A 16,449-nucleotide genomic window follows, 5' to 3' on the forward strand; every position below is an offset into this window, starting at 1 on the left:
ACCACAAATATGTTGATGCCGAAACTTTAAGACAGCGGCGTAAAAATGCCTGCATTTTGTGAATTTTTGCATAAATGCTGCAAGAGTGGCATGAGAATTCCAGGAAGAAGTGCCACAACAGCCTGACAAGATTATTATTTCGCCAAATAATACCCCCGAGTTCATAAAATATATCAATTAATTGTGTCTGTTCGAGTCATGAGCTCTCATGATGAGCTGTGACTTATTGGGCCACTCGGAGAGACACTCGGAGCGCCCTGTTCTATGATTTCATCATCACGGGGCCTCCGATAAGGCATCCCACCCAATAAATGGCTGTTCTGTAAACAAAATGAATATATAATATTTTGCATTCCCAAGGTCGGCCAGTAAGTATAGTGATCGAGTGATAACAGCAATTAGACTTTCAAGTCAATACTTCCGTCAGAGATTTCTTTTGGCCAAAAAGACCGGCCAGTGAGATGGCAATTTGGGCGAAAAATGACTCAACTATTGGCCAATCACGATTCCTGGCAACTACAAATCACTTTGCTAATTATTTTATCATTTTTTCTGGGCTTTTTTAGCCGCCGAGTGACGCAGTTCTGGGGCGGAGAGTGAAAAGTTTTTCTACACAAATTACGGCTGTAAATATTTAATGTCTGAGAAATTCTCATCAAGTTTTCTTCCTATTTTTTCTTCCATTTTTTATGGAGCGCAATTTTGTACTATCTTTAGACCGGGTTATGACAGTAATAACTTTATCGCACTGCCTTTTTTTCACTCTTATTTATGGCTGTTTCAGTTGCAGGAGATTATTTAAATATCAGAGTAAATATTTTCTTAAGGCTACTTACTAACAAGTTTCAGTTTCAGTTTCAGTTTCAGTTTCGGAAACTATGTGCGGCTGGCTTGTCTAGTTTTTAGATTTTAATTAAAAGAGGCAGGTGAGAGGGGGCAGGTGAGGAGGCAGGTGAGGGGGCAGGTGAGAGGGCTTTGTGTCTCTGACAGTGCTATTTGCAGACAAAACACCAAAGAATTCAAGGAGAACATGAAAAACTGTTGTCATGCCACCGGGGGGCTATTTTCTATTTGACAATTTGCAGTTACATGTGTCAAAACAATGTTTACTTCAATGCGATATAGGGTTTATCCTTGAAATTAAACAAGGATAATAAGGAGGGCTAGGGGCTACAGGAGATAGTGGTTTCGGTCAAGAAATAAAGGGTATTAGTTTGGTTTCTGTCCAGTCTTAGAGTTCAAACTCTTCATTTAGGTATAGAGTTTGAACTTCAAATGACAAATATATTTTTTTTATATATTTATATCATACTATAGTTTGAACCTGTAAGTGCCAATATTTTTTATTATTTTATTTTCCAGAGTTTCAGGCTTATCCCCTTACATCGCTTAGATAATAGAACTTCAAAGTTAAGACCCTCTTGACTCAGTTTTCGAGAAGTGTACTGCTTTCTTTACCCTTGAAGTGCAAGTTCGGCCCTCAAATAGTTGGATTTCTTCGTTTTTAGTAAGTAGTTGTGGCTGAACCGTTTCCCGGGAATTTCGACACTCGACGAAATTGATTTCCTTACGTAATTGTAATCTATGTTTTTCCTTCACTTGATTCCCTATCTCTGATTGTTTCTTTCGTTTATCACAAATGTCGTCTTGCTGGAAATGATTCGAATTGAAGTTCAACAAGTTGTTTGTTGTCGTTGTCGTTGTTGTTGTCGTTGTCTCATTACCGACAGAACCACCCTCGCTGCTATCCGACTCACAGATGACCTACAAAATATAGATGGCTATATCTATATTTATCGGCGATAATCGATGATTATTTGGGAAGAACTTTCGCTGCACAATTACTTGAAATAATATTTTTCTTCTAATCCCAGAACAAATCAAAACAGAGACCTACTTTAGGCCGTTTTTTATGGCTCCCTTAAAAAAGAAAATAAAAAAAAAAAATAAAGAACTTCAAAGCCAAATTAAAACAAATAACAAAAGGCACGCAATAAAAAAAAACGGGGAACGGCACAGATACTCAGATACTCAGATACTCAGATACTGAGATACAAACGGGTATTTGTTGTTGTTTTTTTTCGTATTTGTTCAAAATCAAGAACAACAACAGCACTGGCTAAAAGTTGCCCCGTCATTGGGGATCGTCAATAAAAAAAAATAAAAAATAAAAAAAGGCAAATTTAAATTCAAACTCATGTCGAGCTCTGAATGAAATGATAATTCGACAGATTTCCAAACGCATATAGGAGGAGATAGTATCTGCTAGATAGTGTTATATACTATAAAGATCTGTCTGAAAAATATATATTATATAATATATAATAATTCTGGCATAATGGCTGGGAATCGGTTACGATTTATTTGCCATTGGCTGGGGACATCGTAATTGCTTCAGCCAACAGTTGGCGGATTTCGACTCAGATTCTCACTGAAGCATATATACTGGTAGATATATATGTGTATATATACGGCCATTCCCATTCCGAATCGGCAACCGCAGCGTAACCACCTGTTGTGCGAGCGGAAGCGGGATGGGGCTATCAGTGGGAGGGAGTGCGATGGCTTTATGCTCATACAAAGTCACAAAAGGTGGCACTGTAGAAAAAAAGGGGTGATTATACTCCAAGATCAACGTTTGAATGAGATATTTGTATAGAAAAGTGTGACCACGCTACTAAAAACTTCAAAAAGTGTGGCCATACTATCAAAAACATAAAAGATCTTAATGGAAAGCATGAAATATATTATTATATAGTATGACCATGCTTACAAAAAATCCAAAAAATATGGCCATACTATCAAAAACAATAAATGATCTTAATCGATTATATAACAAATATTTCTTTAAGTGTACTTTTAGGCCATATTAGTTCAACTTGCCAAAAAGAGAGAGAGAGAGTGAGGGAGAAAGGGCAACAAATGGTCGAGAAGAACGGTAAATCACAGAAACTTCCCAAAGGAGTCTCCAGGTGGGATAGAGTGGCAAGAGGTGCCCCGCTCGGACCGACAGAGAAGGCATCTAGGGTGCGAGGGAAACAGAGCAGAGCCAGAGCCAGAGCCAGAGCAGGTGGGCGGCACAGTGGGACGAAACAGCTGATAAGGATGAGTCATCTTGATTAATCCCCCGACCGTTAATCGCCAAGCAGCCAAGCTGATTGATGGCACCGCTCTGGCCGTCGATCTGGCCAGATGATCGATGTCTCCTTATCAGTTGATTTATGGCCAGTTGGTGTCCGGGAGACAGGTAAGCCCCGTTTACATAATTACTTTATTGCTGTCCCTAATCCTGGGAGAAAAAAACAAGGATCCTGGAAAAATTCCAAGGAAAGCAATTTTCTTTAATTTTTATTAGGCAAAATTTTTATGGGCGGTTAACCATTTTTTGACTAGGGAAGCCTACAAAAAATATATACACTTGAAGAAATTATTATTTTGTTATGAAATATATGATGAAATATTTTATATTATTAAAAAAATAATAAAAAAAAATAATTATTTATTTATTTTGAAGACTAATATCTTTTAAAATTCAATTAATCTCGTATAATTTTTTTCTCTGTGTAGGTAGAATCCCCTGCTGACCAATTAGTAGCCGCTGTCTACCTGTAGCGCGACCTTTGAACTTGCTGTGTGGCCAGCAAGGTAGCAACAGTTGGTCAACGGCACTTAAATTAGAGAATCACTGTAGTTGCCACCCCTTCGACCTTCCACCTCCTCCTCCTCCTTATACTCTCCTCTGTGGCGCTCTCTCTCTCTCTCTGTGCCTGCATTATCTCTCTGATGATTTTGCCGGTTTCTCTTCCGGTGATCTTTGGTGATCTCTCTCCCGTTGCCTGTTATTTGTCGTCGTCACGATGAGATGATGGTTGTTAACAAATCTCTGCTGCCCACTGTTGAGCGCGGAGCCGGGCTTCTAACGAGAGCCACTCGAACCCGACGAGGGAAAGAGGGAAAGAGCCAGCTAGACGCATAGTTGGAGCCCGGAGAGATTCAGAGCGGGAGGGAGGCCGCCAGAGGGCGAGAGAGAGAGCGAGAGAAAGCGAGGCTAGAGAGGGAGGAAGGCAGGTACAGCTTCCACTTGACCAGTGCTAATTGCCATGGCTAAATGGTCCCATCTGCTCTGCTGCAGGTTCCGTCACTTATTCTGCTGCTGGTGCTGATGCTTCTGCTGCTGCACTTACAACATGTTCCTGCTACCAATCAGTGTTGGCAGAGTTGGCCATCAGATTTTGGCTGGAAAGTGGCTAAATTTTTCAATATCTTGTCGAAACCTGTTTGATGGAAGAAAAAAACTGTTGCCTACCGCATGGGGCATGCCTCTTGCGGCATAACTGGTATTCATACGCACTTCCGGCTAAATAAATTTTCCGTTGCCTACCTCAGGGGGCATTTCTTCCTCAAAATTGAAATAAATGTGAAAAATAATGTTTTTAAAGTTAAATAATGATTAAAAATAAGTAAATATTTTACCAAGGTGTTAAATTATTTTTTGATAATGTCAGATTTAATGAACTTTTAATTATTTTATTCATAAAATATATATTAAATTTTTATTCTATTAATAATATTATTTTGTAGCATTTTTTATACTTTCTCAGCACTGCCGGCCCACGCACTGAACAAAACATGAAAACAAAAACAAAACAAAATACACAAACAGAGCAACAGGCGAGGCGGCGCTCGCTGTCTTTCTCTGCCTCACTCTCCTACCACACTCTCTCTCCACTCTCACCCAATGCCTTTCCCACTTCCACTTCCACTTCCACTCCCACTTCTCACTGGCTCGCATACACTCGCCATGCACTCCCCACTCCCACTCCCACTCCCCACTGGCCACCAGTTGTACACTTCTTGGTGCCTGACACTCTCGGCCGCTCTCGCTCGCTCCGCCGCACTGCCAACGAGAGACGCTATAAAGCAGAGTGGAACAATTGCCGGCAGCAAGTCGCTTGCTGGCCGCGAAACAGCCAACATATCACAATACCGCCTACCGACCGCACCCCCCAAGCGACCAAGCGCCCAAGCGCCCCACCGCCACCACCACCCAACACCACCCACCACCAGCCAACCAAGCCGGGCCATTATCCGTCCCGTAACATAACAGTTTGTTAGTGCCGAAGTCCGACCGCCCCGAAACCGAAATCGAAATCGAAACGGAAACAAAAAACCGAAAACCGAAACGTGACGAAAACCGAATCGAACCGAACCGAATCACGCCGAATGCCACGAATGGTTGTTGTTAACGGACAACAACAGACAACAATAATACAAATATCAGAACAGAATTATTACCGTTCGAACAGCTGAGCCGCCAAGTTGTATCTTCTAGATCAGGGATGCCCAGTCCCATTGCTCTCGTTCCTCCTTTGTTGTTGGATTGCTCTGTCATATGGGTAGAGCAAAATCATATACGTGTGCTGCTCCCAGTATAGGCAAGGCAAATTACAATAACAATTTTTCGTAGTTTAATAACACTTAAACAGTTTCAACACTTTTCTGGCATTTTGTTGTTGGATTGCCGAAAACTTTTCACTGCAAAAAATCACTTCTTGTTGTGGTTTTGGACAGAATGGTTGACTGTGGAACGATGCATTTTTTCTTTGTCGAAAATTTTCTTTGCGAGCAGCAATGTATTATATGTAATATAATAATAAGCGGAAACAAAAAAATTAATTTGGAAAGGCATTTTATTAAATGCTATGCTAAAGTATCTGCGTCACAAGCCGATATGGAAGCGCAGTAAAAAAAATTCGAAAAATAATTGAGCATATTGAAAATAATTATAATCCTAAAATTAATTCTCAATTATCCGAAAAAATTTTTTTTTTTTTTTTCTGTTGAAAATGTTACAAAAATTTTTTTCAGTGATACGATAGAAAAAAAAAAAAAAACTATCGCTCATATGTATTTGTGCTTTTGTGCATAGGTATTGGAATTTGCTCTGTCATAAGCAGTGCTTGGGCACCCCTGTTCTAGATACTATCTCAATCTCTGAGTGTGCAACAAGCTCCCTAGCTCCCTAGCTCCCCTGTTGTTGTTGTTGTTTTTTTTTTCTGTGCCATCTCAAGCAACCAAAAAAGTGTCAAAATTAGCAGGCCATTCTTCGGCATTATTGGCTCGGAAGTGATAACAAACAGTTCCAACTCCAAACATCAAACACAAACGTAAGTCCCGATATCGAGAGTGAGGATGGAAGATGAAAGTGTCAAGTGCACTGATCGAAAGACTATATCCCAGAGTCTTCATGAGAGAGTTTTTTAAAGAAAGGTTTTTGGAAAATGCATTTTTTGAAACTAAAAGTTTGAAAAACTCATATCCGATTGTTGATTTTTTATTAAAATGTGATGTATTGTGTGATTTTTATTGAGAATTCTAAAAAGAATATCTTAAATTCAGATTATTTAGATTTCAAAAATGCTATTTTGAATTATAAGTTGGTGTGTTTCTGTCAAAATCATTTTTAAACTCATTTTTAAAATATTTTGTTTGAAAAATCATGAATGTGAGAGGCAATATTAGAATATTAATCGCAGATTTTGAAAAGTGATGTTTTTGAACAACAATTTTTGTTTCAAAATATTTGAAAAAGTTTGAACAAGAAAATGCGAACTAAAATATTGAAATATGAGAATTTTGAAGATGAATTTTGGAAAATTATCATGTTTATCATGTCATGTTTGAACAGAAGACTTATTATGTGATTTAAGAGTTTCAAAATATTGGAGAAATTGTGAGAGAGATGTGAACTAAAATATTGAAAAATGAGAATCTTGAAGAAAGAGTTTGAAAAATGTTTTTTGAAGTTTAAAAAATATGTTTTCTAAAATATTGTATCTAAAATAGTATCTCCCAAACCAAAAAAAGAAAAAAAAGTAATTAACGATTATGTTTCAATATTTTGAATAGAAATCCAGTAAAAATTGCCATTTAATAATTTAAAGTTTGGAGTTGTGGCGGTGGAGAGGCCCTTTTCCGTCCGTAAAGTGGGTGATCCGGTGCTACCCGGGCACCAAATTGAGTTTCGCCAAAGGTTTCAGCATTTTCCATGTCGGTTTATTTTTATCTAACCATCGCAGTGGCAGTGGCAGTGGCAGTGACTGTGGCAGTGGCAGTGGCAGGAGAAGCTGAAAAGCAGAAAAGCTGGGAAAAACAGGGAAGAGCTGGGAAATGTTTACCAAATTGAATTACACATTTTTATGATGTGATGTTATTTTTTTCCCGTCTCAGCGTGGCAGCAAGGCAGCAAGGCTGTGTGGCAGCGTGGCAGGCCCCAGGTGCCAGGTGCCAGGTGCCAGGTTCCAGCCGTGGTGGACCTGTCGGGGCGCAAGGCGCTGCTGCTGCATGCTCCGGCCGGAGTCCCCGGCAAGGGTATGGGAGTATATTTATTTTTTTTTCTCCACTCCTCTCATTTTTTAGAGCCGCCACGGAAACGGCAATTGACGATACGAATGCATTTAAGGGGGGGGACGCCATTGCCATTGGCTGATAACTGAATCCGGATTCCAGTACCTGGCCTTCAACTGCATCCCCAGTGCAACTCCCACAAATTCCTGCAGTCGGCTGGAGTCCTTCGGAAGCCCTTCGCAGTCCAGCTGCCTCTAATCCTCTGCCGAATTGCAGATATTATATTTAATTAAATTCCAGCCTAATTGCATCTGCGGCGAACATAATTTTGGGAATAATCTGCCTGGCAGGTTTCCATGGAGACTCTTCCAATCCCCGCCAGAGCTGCTGCTTCTCTTTGTTTTTTTTTTTTGCATTTTTTTTTTCAGCCTCCGAGATAACATTATTATCGGATTATACCCCTTGGGTATTACGAAATATGATTTTTTATCCAAAATCAGGGTCAGATAAGGCGTGATTTGTTTATTTTTTCTTTTTTTCTCATTCATTTTTTATGAGAACTCCAAAGAGATGTCCGATTCTGGCGAGGATCGGGTGACAGACCCGCCAAGTGGCCAAGTGGAATTAGCATTTCTGGAATTTGGTTAACCAAAGTGCATTTCTGGGTTTTTGGGTCTCCTTGGGAGTTGAATTTCAGTTGCACTTTGTTTTTTATTCTTCCCTTGGCGGAAAACAGAAGAGACACTTGTGAAGTGGCAGACCCTCCGGCTGTACGTGAGACTATTCCTTTGGAGTGGGACTGAAAACTGAAAACTGAAAACCAAAACCCAAAAAAAGAGAACCCATTTGTAAAATATAATAAACATAAAATAGAAAAAAAAAAAACAGTGCCTAGAAATGGCCCTAAATGCGCATTACAGCGCTTGACATTGCCAGTGATTTCCACTTCCATTCCGATTCCAGACAGACACCTCCATAGAGAGGTCTACAGATCCCACTCCACACTCGACCCACAACATACAGCACACATGTGAGAATGTGCCGGGCGTTGGGATTATTTTGTGGCCGAGTCGGGGCCGGATCGGGGCCGGATCGGGGCTGGAGGGCAATAACAATCACTCGAAATGCACCTAAAAATAGCCACAGCCGTTGCTGGAACACGTTGCTCATAATCTCGGATGCAATTGAGTGAGCCGCTGGTGCTGCAACTGCAACTGCCTCTGTCACTGCCACTGGCACTGCCACAAAAGCCAGACCCATCCATCTACTAAAGATATCACATCCGAGCTATCCCAAAAACAGGCCCAGTGGCGCATAAATGGGTCTATTGGAGGGCCTCCCTCTCCCTCTCCCAGCCAATAATAGTGCTGTGATTAAAATAATAATAAAATATCACAATAATAGTAAGGGATTTGAGGGAAAAGAAGGTAGGAGAAGGTATGACAGAGGCCCAGCTTTGGGGTTTTATATTTAGGATCTAAATACCTATCACAGATCTCATTTTAGCTCTTTTTTAGGGACATAATCTATGAAATTATAGATCTTTAGTCTAAAACATAGTCTAAAATACTATAACTATCTAAAAAAATATTTAAACTACAAGATTATAGAATCTATTTAATAAAGAAAAGTGATATGGTATTGAAATTCCATCTATAAATCATAAAAACTACCAGAAAACCCTAATAAAAAGAGAGAAAAATAATAATAATGCCTTTTATTATTAAGTTTTTTAGTTTCTGATTTATTCTTGTAATAAAAAACAACCAAAAACCCTATAAACCCAGTCTGTAGATCGTAAAATCATAATTCCCCAACGAAAAAAACAATGTGAGGCCTCACCCTGTTAAGGTCCACCCTGGTTCCCTGTAACCAGTTGCACCTGTAAGCCTGTTGGCCAACTCTTGGATGGCTCTTGACTCCAAAGCGTGGGCCATTTATTTATTAGCCACCAAGAAGCCACTAAAAAGCCAAAGAACCAGGCGCCACAGAGCTGCTTTCTTCAGGAGACTACAAGATATAGTATCTACAAGATATAGCATTGTTTTTAGTTTAAAAAAATAACTAAAATATCAATTATTTCAACAAAAACACATCAGACTCCACAAACACTTGAAGAAATCACCAAAATATTGACTTATTTTCGAGTTCTAGCCCAGTTCCTCACATCAAAGCCAGAAATAATTTATTTTTTGGGAAACTCAGATGCCTCTTACACCGAATCCCTCCAGAAATCCCTCCCTACAACAGGTCTAGGTGATTGGAATGATCTTATTTACGATTCTCCTGAAAGAGTTACCAAAACGAAGCTTTTAGGCCAAGTGCCAGGAAACAGAACGATCTGCTAAAAAAAATACAGTGCACTTTCAAAAGAATATATATATATATGTATATATATAGTATAGTGTATTCCGAGTATATTCCTATTTGATCAGCTGTGATCTCCGCTCCCCTCTACTCATTGGCCGCGAATCAATTATACGCCTATCGCCCGGGCTTTAATCAATTCCCATTGACACAATTTAATTGCGGCGCTGGCCGGGGAAATAAATGCGATCGCTGTGTTGACGCCTCTCTCCGAGGAATTATATCTGGTATATGGACTCCATATAGCCTCCGCACGATCTATGTCTGGCTGGGAACTATATACAAGCCGGGCCGGCCGATTAATCTCAATTAGAGGCCAATTGAGACTCTAGGCGAAAATGGTGGAGAAAACTTCCGTTTCATTGGATTACACTCGGAGAAATTTCTAGTATCGAAAAGATTCAATATTTATAGGCATATAAATTATAAGATTTTATGAAGATCTTAGGCTTTTGGAGGGATAATTTTGCCTAAAAAACATTTATTTTTTCATGTTAAAGTTTGAAGATGAAGTGGAAGTCGAACTCTATGCTTTTTTATTTAAATTTTACATTGTTTAAATTAATTCTAAAGTTTTAACTGTTTGTTTTGAGTTTTGAATACATTTTTGAACTATTTTTATGTGATTTTAGCTTTTAAACTTCAAATTTTGAATGAAAAATAATGAAAAAGTATAATAGTTAATAAATAAAGAATGTTTTGACTTAAAAACTATCGAAAACTTGTCAAAAAACATCGTAGAGTCAAAAATATATCGAATATGGAATAAAATCAAATAAAAAACTTAAAAAATAACTTAACTAATAAAAAACAATTAAAAAATCATCGTAAAATGAAAATATATCGAATGTGCAAGAAACTCAAAATAAAAGTTGATTCCAAGTCCTTTTTAGAGTCCTTTTTGAAATGAAGAAAGACTGTTTGAAGTGCCTGGGAATTAATTTTGATATTTAAGCAACAGTTTTGAAAGTGAAGAATGAATAAGTACTCTGGCCCCTCTTTTCGGCCAGTGTAGAAATAGGCTTGTTCGATACTTGTCAGATACTTGCTCGCCCATTAGCTGCACCTGTTCCCTGGACTCCCTCGAGTTTGTTTGCTGTTTGCTGGTGAACTTGAGGGTACAAGTGTTTTCTCTGTTTGTCTTCTGGCTCCGCTCTACCCCCCCCCCCCCCCTTCTCAGATATGACAGAAAAAAAAAAAAATGGAAAATAAAAAAAGTAAAAATATATAATCAATGGGGCCGCCAGAACGTATCTGTATCTAATGGCTAGTGACTCACCCCGCCGAAAGTGCCGCCTAATTGCCACTCCGATAAGGCCAGATATCTGTAGATATAGATATAGATATAGATATAGTCTGGCCAGATTTCAGCCAGAGTATTTGCCAATTCCGGTGGCTCTTTGTCCCGATCTCCAGTTCGAGTTCGAGTTCGAGTTCGAGTTCCACTTTGAGTTCAACTCGCAATGTTACCTTATTTGATTTTTTTATTTTTTTATTATCTTTCCGGGCTGGCCCCGGCTCGTTATCGGTCTGGCGGAGATAAAGCCCTTGCTCCAGCATATCCCATTGTTTATTGTCGCTTAATATAATATTATTATTTCCATTTTTAATGTAAATTCCAAAAATAGTCGCCAATCAACCAGGAAGGTCTATGATAATGTTGTGAAATTCATAAATGGAATCAATTCCCTCCTCGACTTTATCGGCTACTTGGCCATTAGTTCTTTTTTTATGTAGTGCCTACACTCTGAAAAAAAAACGTGATATGGCAGAAAAAAAAAAAGAGAGAATTTTTTAGCGGACGCGGCATGACTTGGCAGAAAGTCAGCACTCGCCATTTGGCATTCGGCACTACGGCGTAAGCTCCCTCCAGTCCCCCATAGACTGGTGACTAGTTCTCTCTTCAAAACCGGAAAGCAACTGCCACCTGATCACGCTCACGGAGCTCTCCAATCGATTGGAAGTAAGAGTCATGGCGTGATTAGTAGTTCGAGATTAGGAGGGCCATCGCATGGGAGTTCCAGCTAGAGGAGATCTATGGGGGATCTGGTAGATCTCCAGTCTCTGGGGGAGTTTCTCCTCCCACTGGCTCCAAGTCTGGCCCGAGCTCCCCCTATCTTTTCGGGCGTCAATTTGTGGCACGCTTCGATGAAGTTCAATGGCAACAGCAGACTTCAAAGGGGCGGAAGAGCACGGGGTGGAGTGAAGAATTCTCAGAGAAGAATTGGTGGGGCGCTGTAGACAGCACAGACTCGAGTGTCTGAATGAAGACATCCCGTCGCAGTTCCCAGCCCCCAGCCCCCAGACCCCAGTCCCCAGGGCACTGTCCCAGGCTCTGTCCTCGCATTATCGATGAATAAATAAACAAGATGCCACGAGTTCCTTGATTCCAGGCTCCATACACTGAGAAATATTTCTTATAGATGGGGATTTAATATATATTATATTATAAGGAGTATGTAGGGATTTGAAGCATAAAGATTATCAGAAGAATTGGGGAAGCTATGGATAGTTTTTGGTTCTTCTCTTAAAAGGTTTACGGTTCAAGTTTCATAGACTCTGGATCTATTTTGAAGAGATATAGATCTCTCTATATTGTAGAGATATAGAAAGTTTATAGAAAGAGATTACCATCTCCCATAGATTATATAGCCATAGTCCCTCAAACACCCCTCAGATTTATTCTCAGTGTGTGTTTTTATTTCCACAACTTGTCTCTTGATTGTCGCCAGAGAACTCCGACTGGGGCTGGTTCTGGGACTTTTCAGTTTTATTTTCCTTGGAGATGTTGGGAGATGTCGAGGAGTAGTCCGGTCTGGTGGCTTCCACTCCCTGGTCCGCCCTCCTCCGCCGACTCACGCCCGCTAAGTGATTCCCTTCCAGATCGCTCGACTGGAATCGATGCCTGGCATGCCAATGGCCTGTCGCACCCATTTGTGGGAGGATCTGTGGAGGAGGATCCCCCCTCCTATCGGTGCCAGTATCTGTATAGCAGGCAATCAGAGAGTATCTGAAAGATAGACCACTCGATAGATGGGAGCAGAGCCCGGCCGGCAATCATCCGCGAATGCCAATGACTGTCATAGCAATCTGACAGCGTCGCCCCAATCCCAATTAGCAATTAGAGCACTATCTTTCGGATTTCCAATGGAGGGTGTGTCGGGAGAGACACTGCAAGAAATACTACCCACTACCTCTTCCAGAGCTCCTAGCCCAGCTAACAAACTGATTCCTCCACTTCCAGAGTATTATCCCATCCCATTGACAAGATGGAAAAGTCGAATCTTACCGAGAAGAACCACAGCGGCGTCTACAAGCAGACCACCAGGCCGAAGAAGCCCAAGAGGCGCGACAAGAGCGACCTGGGCCCGGACTTTGTGGCTCCGGACGGAGGATGGGGCTGGGTGGTGTGCCTGGCAGCTGGCTTCAATAACGTGAGATTATCCCCTTTTATCCCCTTTTATTCTCTTAATTTACTAATTTTATGTCCTGCCCTCCGTAGTTCTTCCTGTTTCCGGCCCTGCAGCAGTATGGCCTCATCTACAGGACCCGCATGGACATCCTGCACTTCGACGCCGAGCAGACCACCACCATCGTGAACGTGGTGATGGCCGTCTCCTCGCTAGTGGGTGAGTCTATCCCCCAGACTGGGTCTAGTCTAGTCTAGTAATGGGCCATCTCCTTCCCTCCGACAGGCATCGTCAATGGGGCCATGTTCCGGCGCTTCACCTTCCGCCAGGTGGCCCTGACCGGCACCAGCCTGGCCTTCCTCGGCATCTTCATGTCCGCCTTCTGCACCACCTTCTGGGAGTACATCATCTGCCTGTCCACCGTCTACGGCATCGGCCTGGGCCTGGCCATGGCGGCCACCTCCCTCGCGGTGAACACCTACTTCAAGCAGAAGCGCCGCCGGGCCACCGGATTCTCGTGGACGATCACCGGCCTGGGACCGATCATCTTCCCGCACGTGTCCACCTTCCTGCTGGGCTACTACGGCGCCCAGGGCAGCATCCTGATCTACGCCGGCATCGCCATGAACGCCATCCTGTGCGCCCTCACCCTGCAGCCGGTCCTGCGGCACGTCAAGAAGCCGCCGAAGGTCAAGGTGGCGGCCATCGAGGGCGCCACGGAGGGCCAGGAGAAGGGGGAGCCGGGCGAGCTGATGGAGGCCAACGGCAACCTGCTGACCCCCGCTGGCCAGGACCCGTGGAGCGACTACGAGTGCAAGTACTGCCAGTACCAGAAGCGAGGCAAGCGGGGCATCTTCTCCTCCCAGTACCTCTTCAACGCCGACGACCCGGAGCGACCCGGCTACGAGATCACCGAGCCGGGCACCCCCATGCTCGCCCGGGCCAACGACGGCTGGTTCGGATCGAAGATCTCCCTGACCTCCGAGCATGCGACCGGCGCCCGCTACCGCTCCCGCCAGGCCCTGATGCGCCAGGTGTCCGGCCGGAGCCGGGACAACCTGGACCGGCTGGAGCACAGCCGGGAGGAGCAGGAGGGAGGAGGGGCGGCGCCGCTGTACAAGCCCAACTACTTCAACCGGGAGCGCGAGGACATGGAGCGGTATGCCAGCAAGACGAGCGTCTACTCCCGGCCGGGGCAGGAGGAGCTGATGCGATGCACTTGCTCCGAGGACAAGGCCCTGCTGCAGAAGACCGCCGAGGCGCTGAGGATCGAGGAGCTGGACAGGCAGGAGGCCGAGCTGGAGGAGGAGGAGCTGAAGAGCCGGATGACCTTCTGCCAGAAGGTGAGCAAGTTCTTCGACCTCGATCTCCTCAAGGACTTCACCTTCGTGAACCTGGCCGTCGGCATGAGCATCATGATGTTCGGCGAGATGAACTTCTCGGTGCTGACCCCCTTCATCCTGCACGACTTCGGCTACGCGGACAGCCAGATCTCGCTGGCCATGTCCCTGCTGGCCTGCATGGACAGCTGCATCCGCTTCCTGGCCCCCCTCGCCCTCGAGAAGGTCAAGCTCGATAACCGGGTCCTGTTCGCCTTCGGCATCATCTGCATCGCCATGGGCCGTGTGGTGGTGTCCTTCGTCCGGTCCCTGGAGGGCCTCATCGCCGTCTTCCTCCTGATCGGCTTCGGCAAGGGCTTCCGCACCATCTTCTCGCCCCTCATCATCCCCAGCTACGTGCCGCTGAACCGCCTGCCCGCCGCCTCCGGCCTCCAGCTCATCTTCAACACCATGTTCTCCTTCGCCATGGGTCCCCTCCTGGGTAAGTTCTTCCACAATTTCCCATCTTGGGGGTTTAATAGGAGGATCATTGACTTAAAAGTCACAGAGCGGATGACTTCCCAGACTCCCCCCCCTGGAAAATCCCACCAGGCCCCCTGGGATGTCCATATCTCGGCCAATTCTCATCGCTCCTCTTTTGTATCTTCCAGGAATGATCACCAAGGCCTTTGGATATGGCGCCACCATCCACACCATCAACGCCCTCACCGCACTGGCCCTGCTCCTCTGGCTGACCGAGTCCCTGGTGCGCTACCTCCTGGGACGGCCCGCCAAGGGACAGGGCCAGTGATGTTGGTGGATCGATGTCCTGCGCCTCCACTTCGATTGAGCGTCGGGACATTGTGGAATTACTTAACTTGGAACTCGTCCCTCCACTCCTCAGACCCTCCACCTGACCTGACCTCTGACCTGACCTCTGACCTGACCGGCACCTGTCGGAACTGAACTGCTTGCGTTGTGTGTGAGAAAGTGAGAGAGAGAGAGATATGAGTGTAATTGTTGGATCCCAAGGATATATATATTATACCGATTATATAGATGTATCCCTAGACTAGTCCACAGTCCCAGCTATAAGTGTGTGCATAGTATTACTCTGGTACGGCACACCGTACTTAAAGATACCTAAGATAAAAGATACAACCGATATCCGTTAGATATATCTGACATATATATGTACGTTAATGCCTAACTTCAAATATTACAAATAGGTTTTTTTTGCGATTGATACTCCGAGCTCTACATGTATGTTTAAATATTAAAGTAAATATATTCGTGTGTTAATTAAATATTATTATTAATATAATATATACACTTTTTTTTTGTTAGTTAGTAGATCTGTTTAGAGTTACACCCTAGACTAAGTGCATAAATGTCATTCTGTATGTATGTTCTGCAGTTGCAAGTTGAAAAATGTATTTTTTTAGTTTGAAAAAATACTAAAATATGTGGTTTTATTTGGGGGAGTGGTAGAGGGGGAGGGGAATCTATTAGTTAGACCCCTTAACTGAGATTTTACTGAGAGAACCTTTTTTAAACATAATATTTAACTTTTTGTTGAAGTTTTTGGGAAAAAAGGAAGAAATGGGCCCTAATTTCTGACTATTTTTTGATGAAAATAGTTATGTTTTTTAGTTTTTTATATCTTGAAGACCTCCAGGATCAGTTGTTCTTAAGAGTTCTGGCCCAAAAGTATCTAGTTTTGAAATAAATACTTTAAAAAGTATAACTTCCAAGGTCTAGGCATCCATATCCACTAGATAGTATAGGATAGGCTTCTAGAGATCTTCTAGTTACTAACTTTCAACCAAAACCCCTGCACACTTTTGGGCTTTTTTGCTAAAATTTATTTGAAAATTAGAGAAACAAATTTTCAAACAGACTTGCAACAGATTTCATCATAAGTTTTGGATGGAAACTTTCCTTAAAAGCCAAAACAAGCATCTATAGGCCTGGTGCCTTGAATTTCGTTGAGAAGCGCAACTATT

At 42.9% G+C, this 16,449-nt stretch overlaps 1 protein-coding gene across 1 annotated transcript; it reads left to right on the top strand.

Moving 5' to 3' along the window:
• The first annotated feature begins 4,931 nt into the window (after nucleotides 1–4,931).
• On the top strand, nucleotides 4,932–15,900 carry LOC6498797. The gene is made up of 6 exons (XM_032452290.2): nucleotides 4,932–5,110; nucleotides 5,930–6,167; nucleotides 12,959–13,148; nucleotides 13,217–13,343; nucleotides 13,410–14,945; nucleotides 15,115–15,900. Exons 3-6 carry the CDS (start codon nucleotides 12,984–12,986, stop codon nucleotides 15,252–15,254), a joined length of 1,968 nt encoding a protein of 655 aa, XP_032308181.1. The 5' UTR covers nucleotides 4,932–5,110; nucleotides 5,930–6,167; nucleotides 12,959–12,983; the 3' UTR covers nucleotides 15,255–15,900.
• The last annotated feature ends 549 nt before the right edge of the window (nucleotides 15,901–16,449 follow it).

The sequence above is a fragment of the Drosophila ananassae genome, chromosome XR (genome assembly GCF_017639315.1).
Source record: "Drosophila ananassae strain 14024-0371.13 chromosome XR, ASM1763931v2, whole genome shotgun sequence".
Lineage (NCBI taxonomy): Eukaryota > Metazoa > Arthropoda > Insecta > Diptera > Drosophilidae > Drosophila > Drosophila ananassae.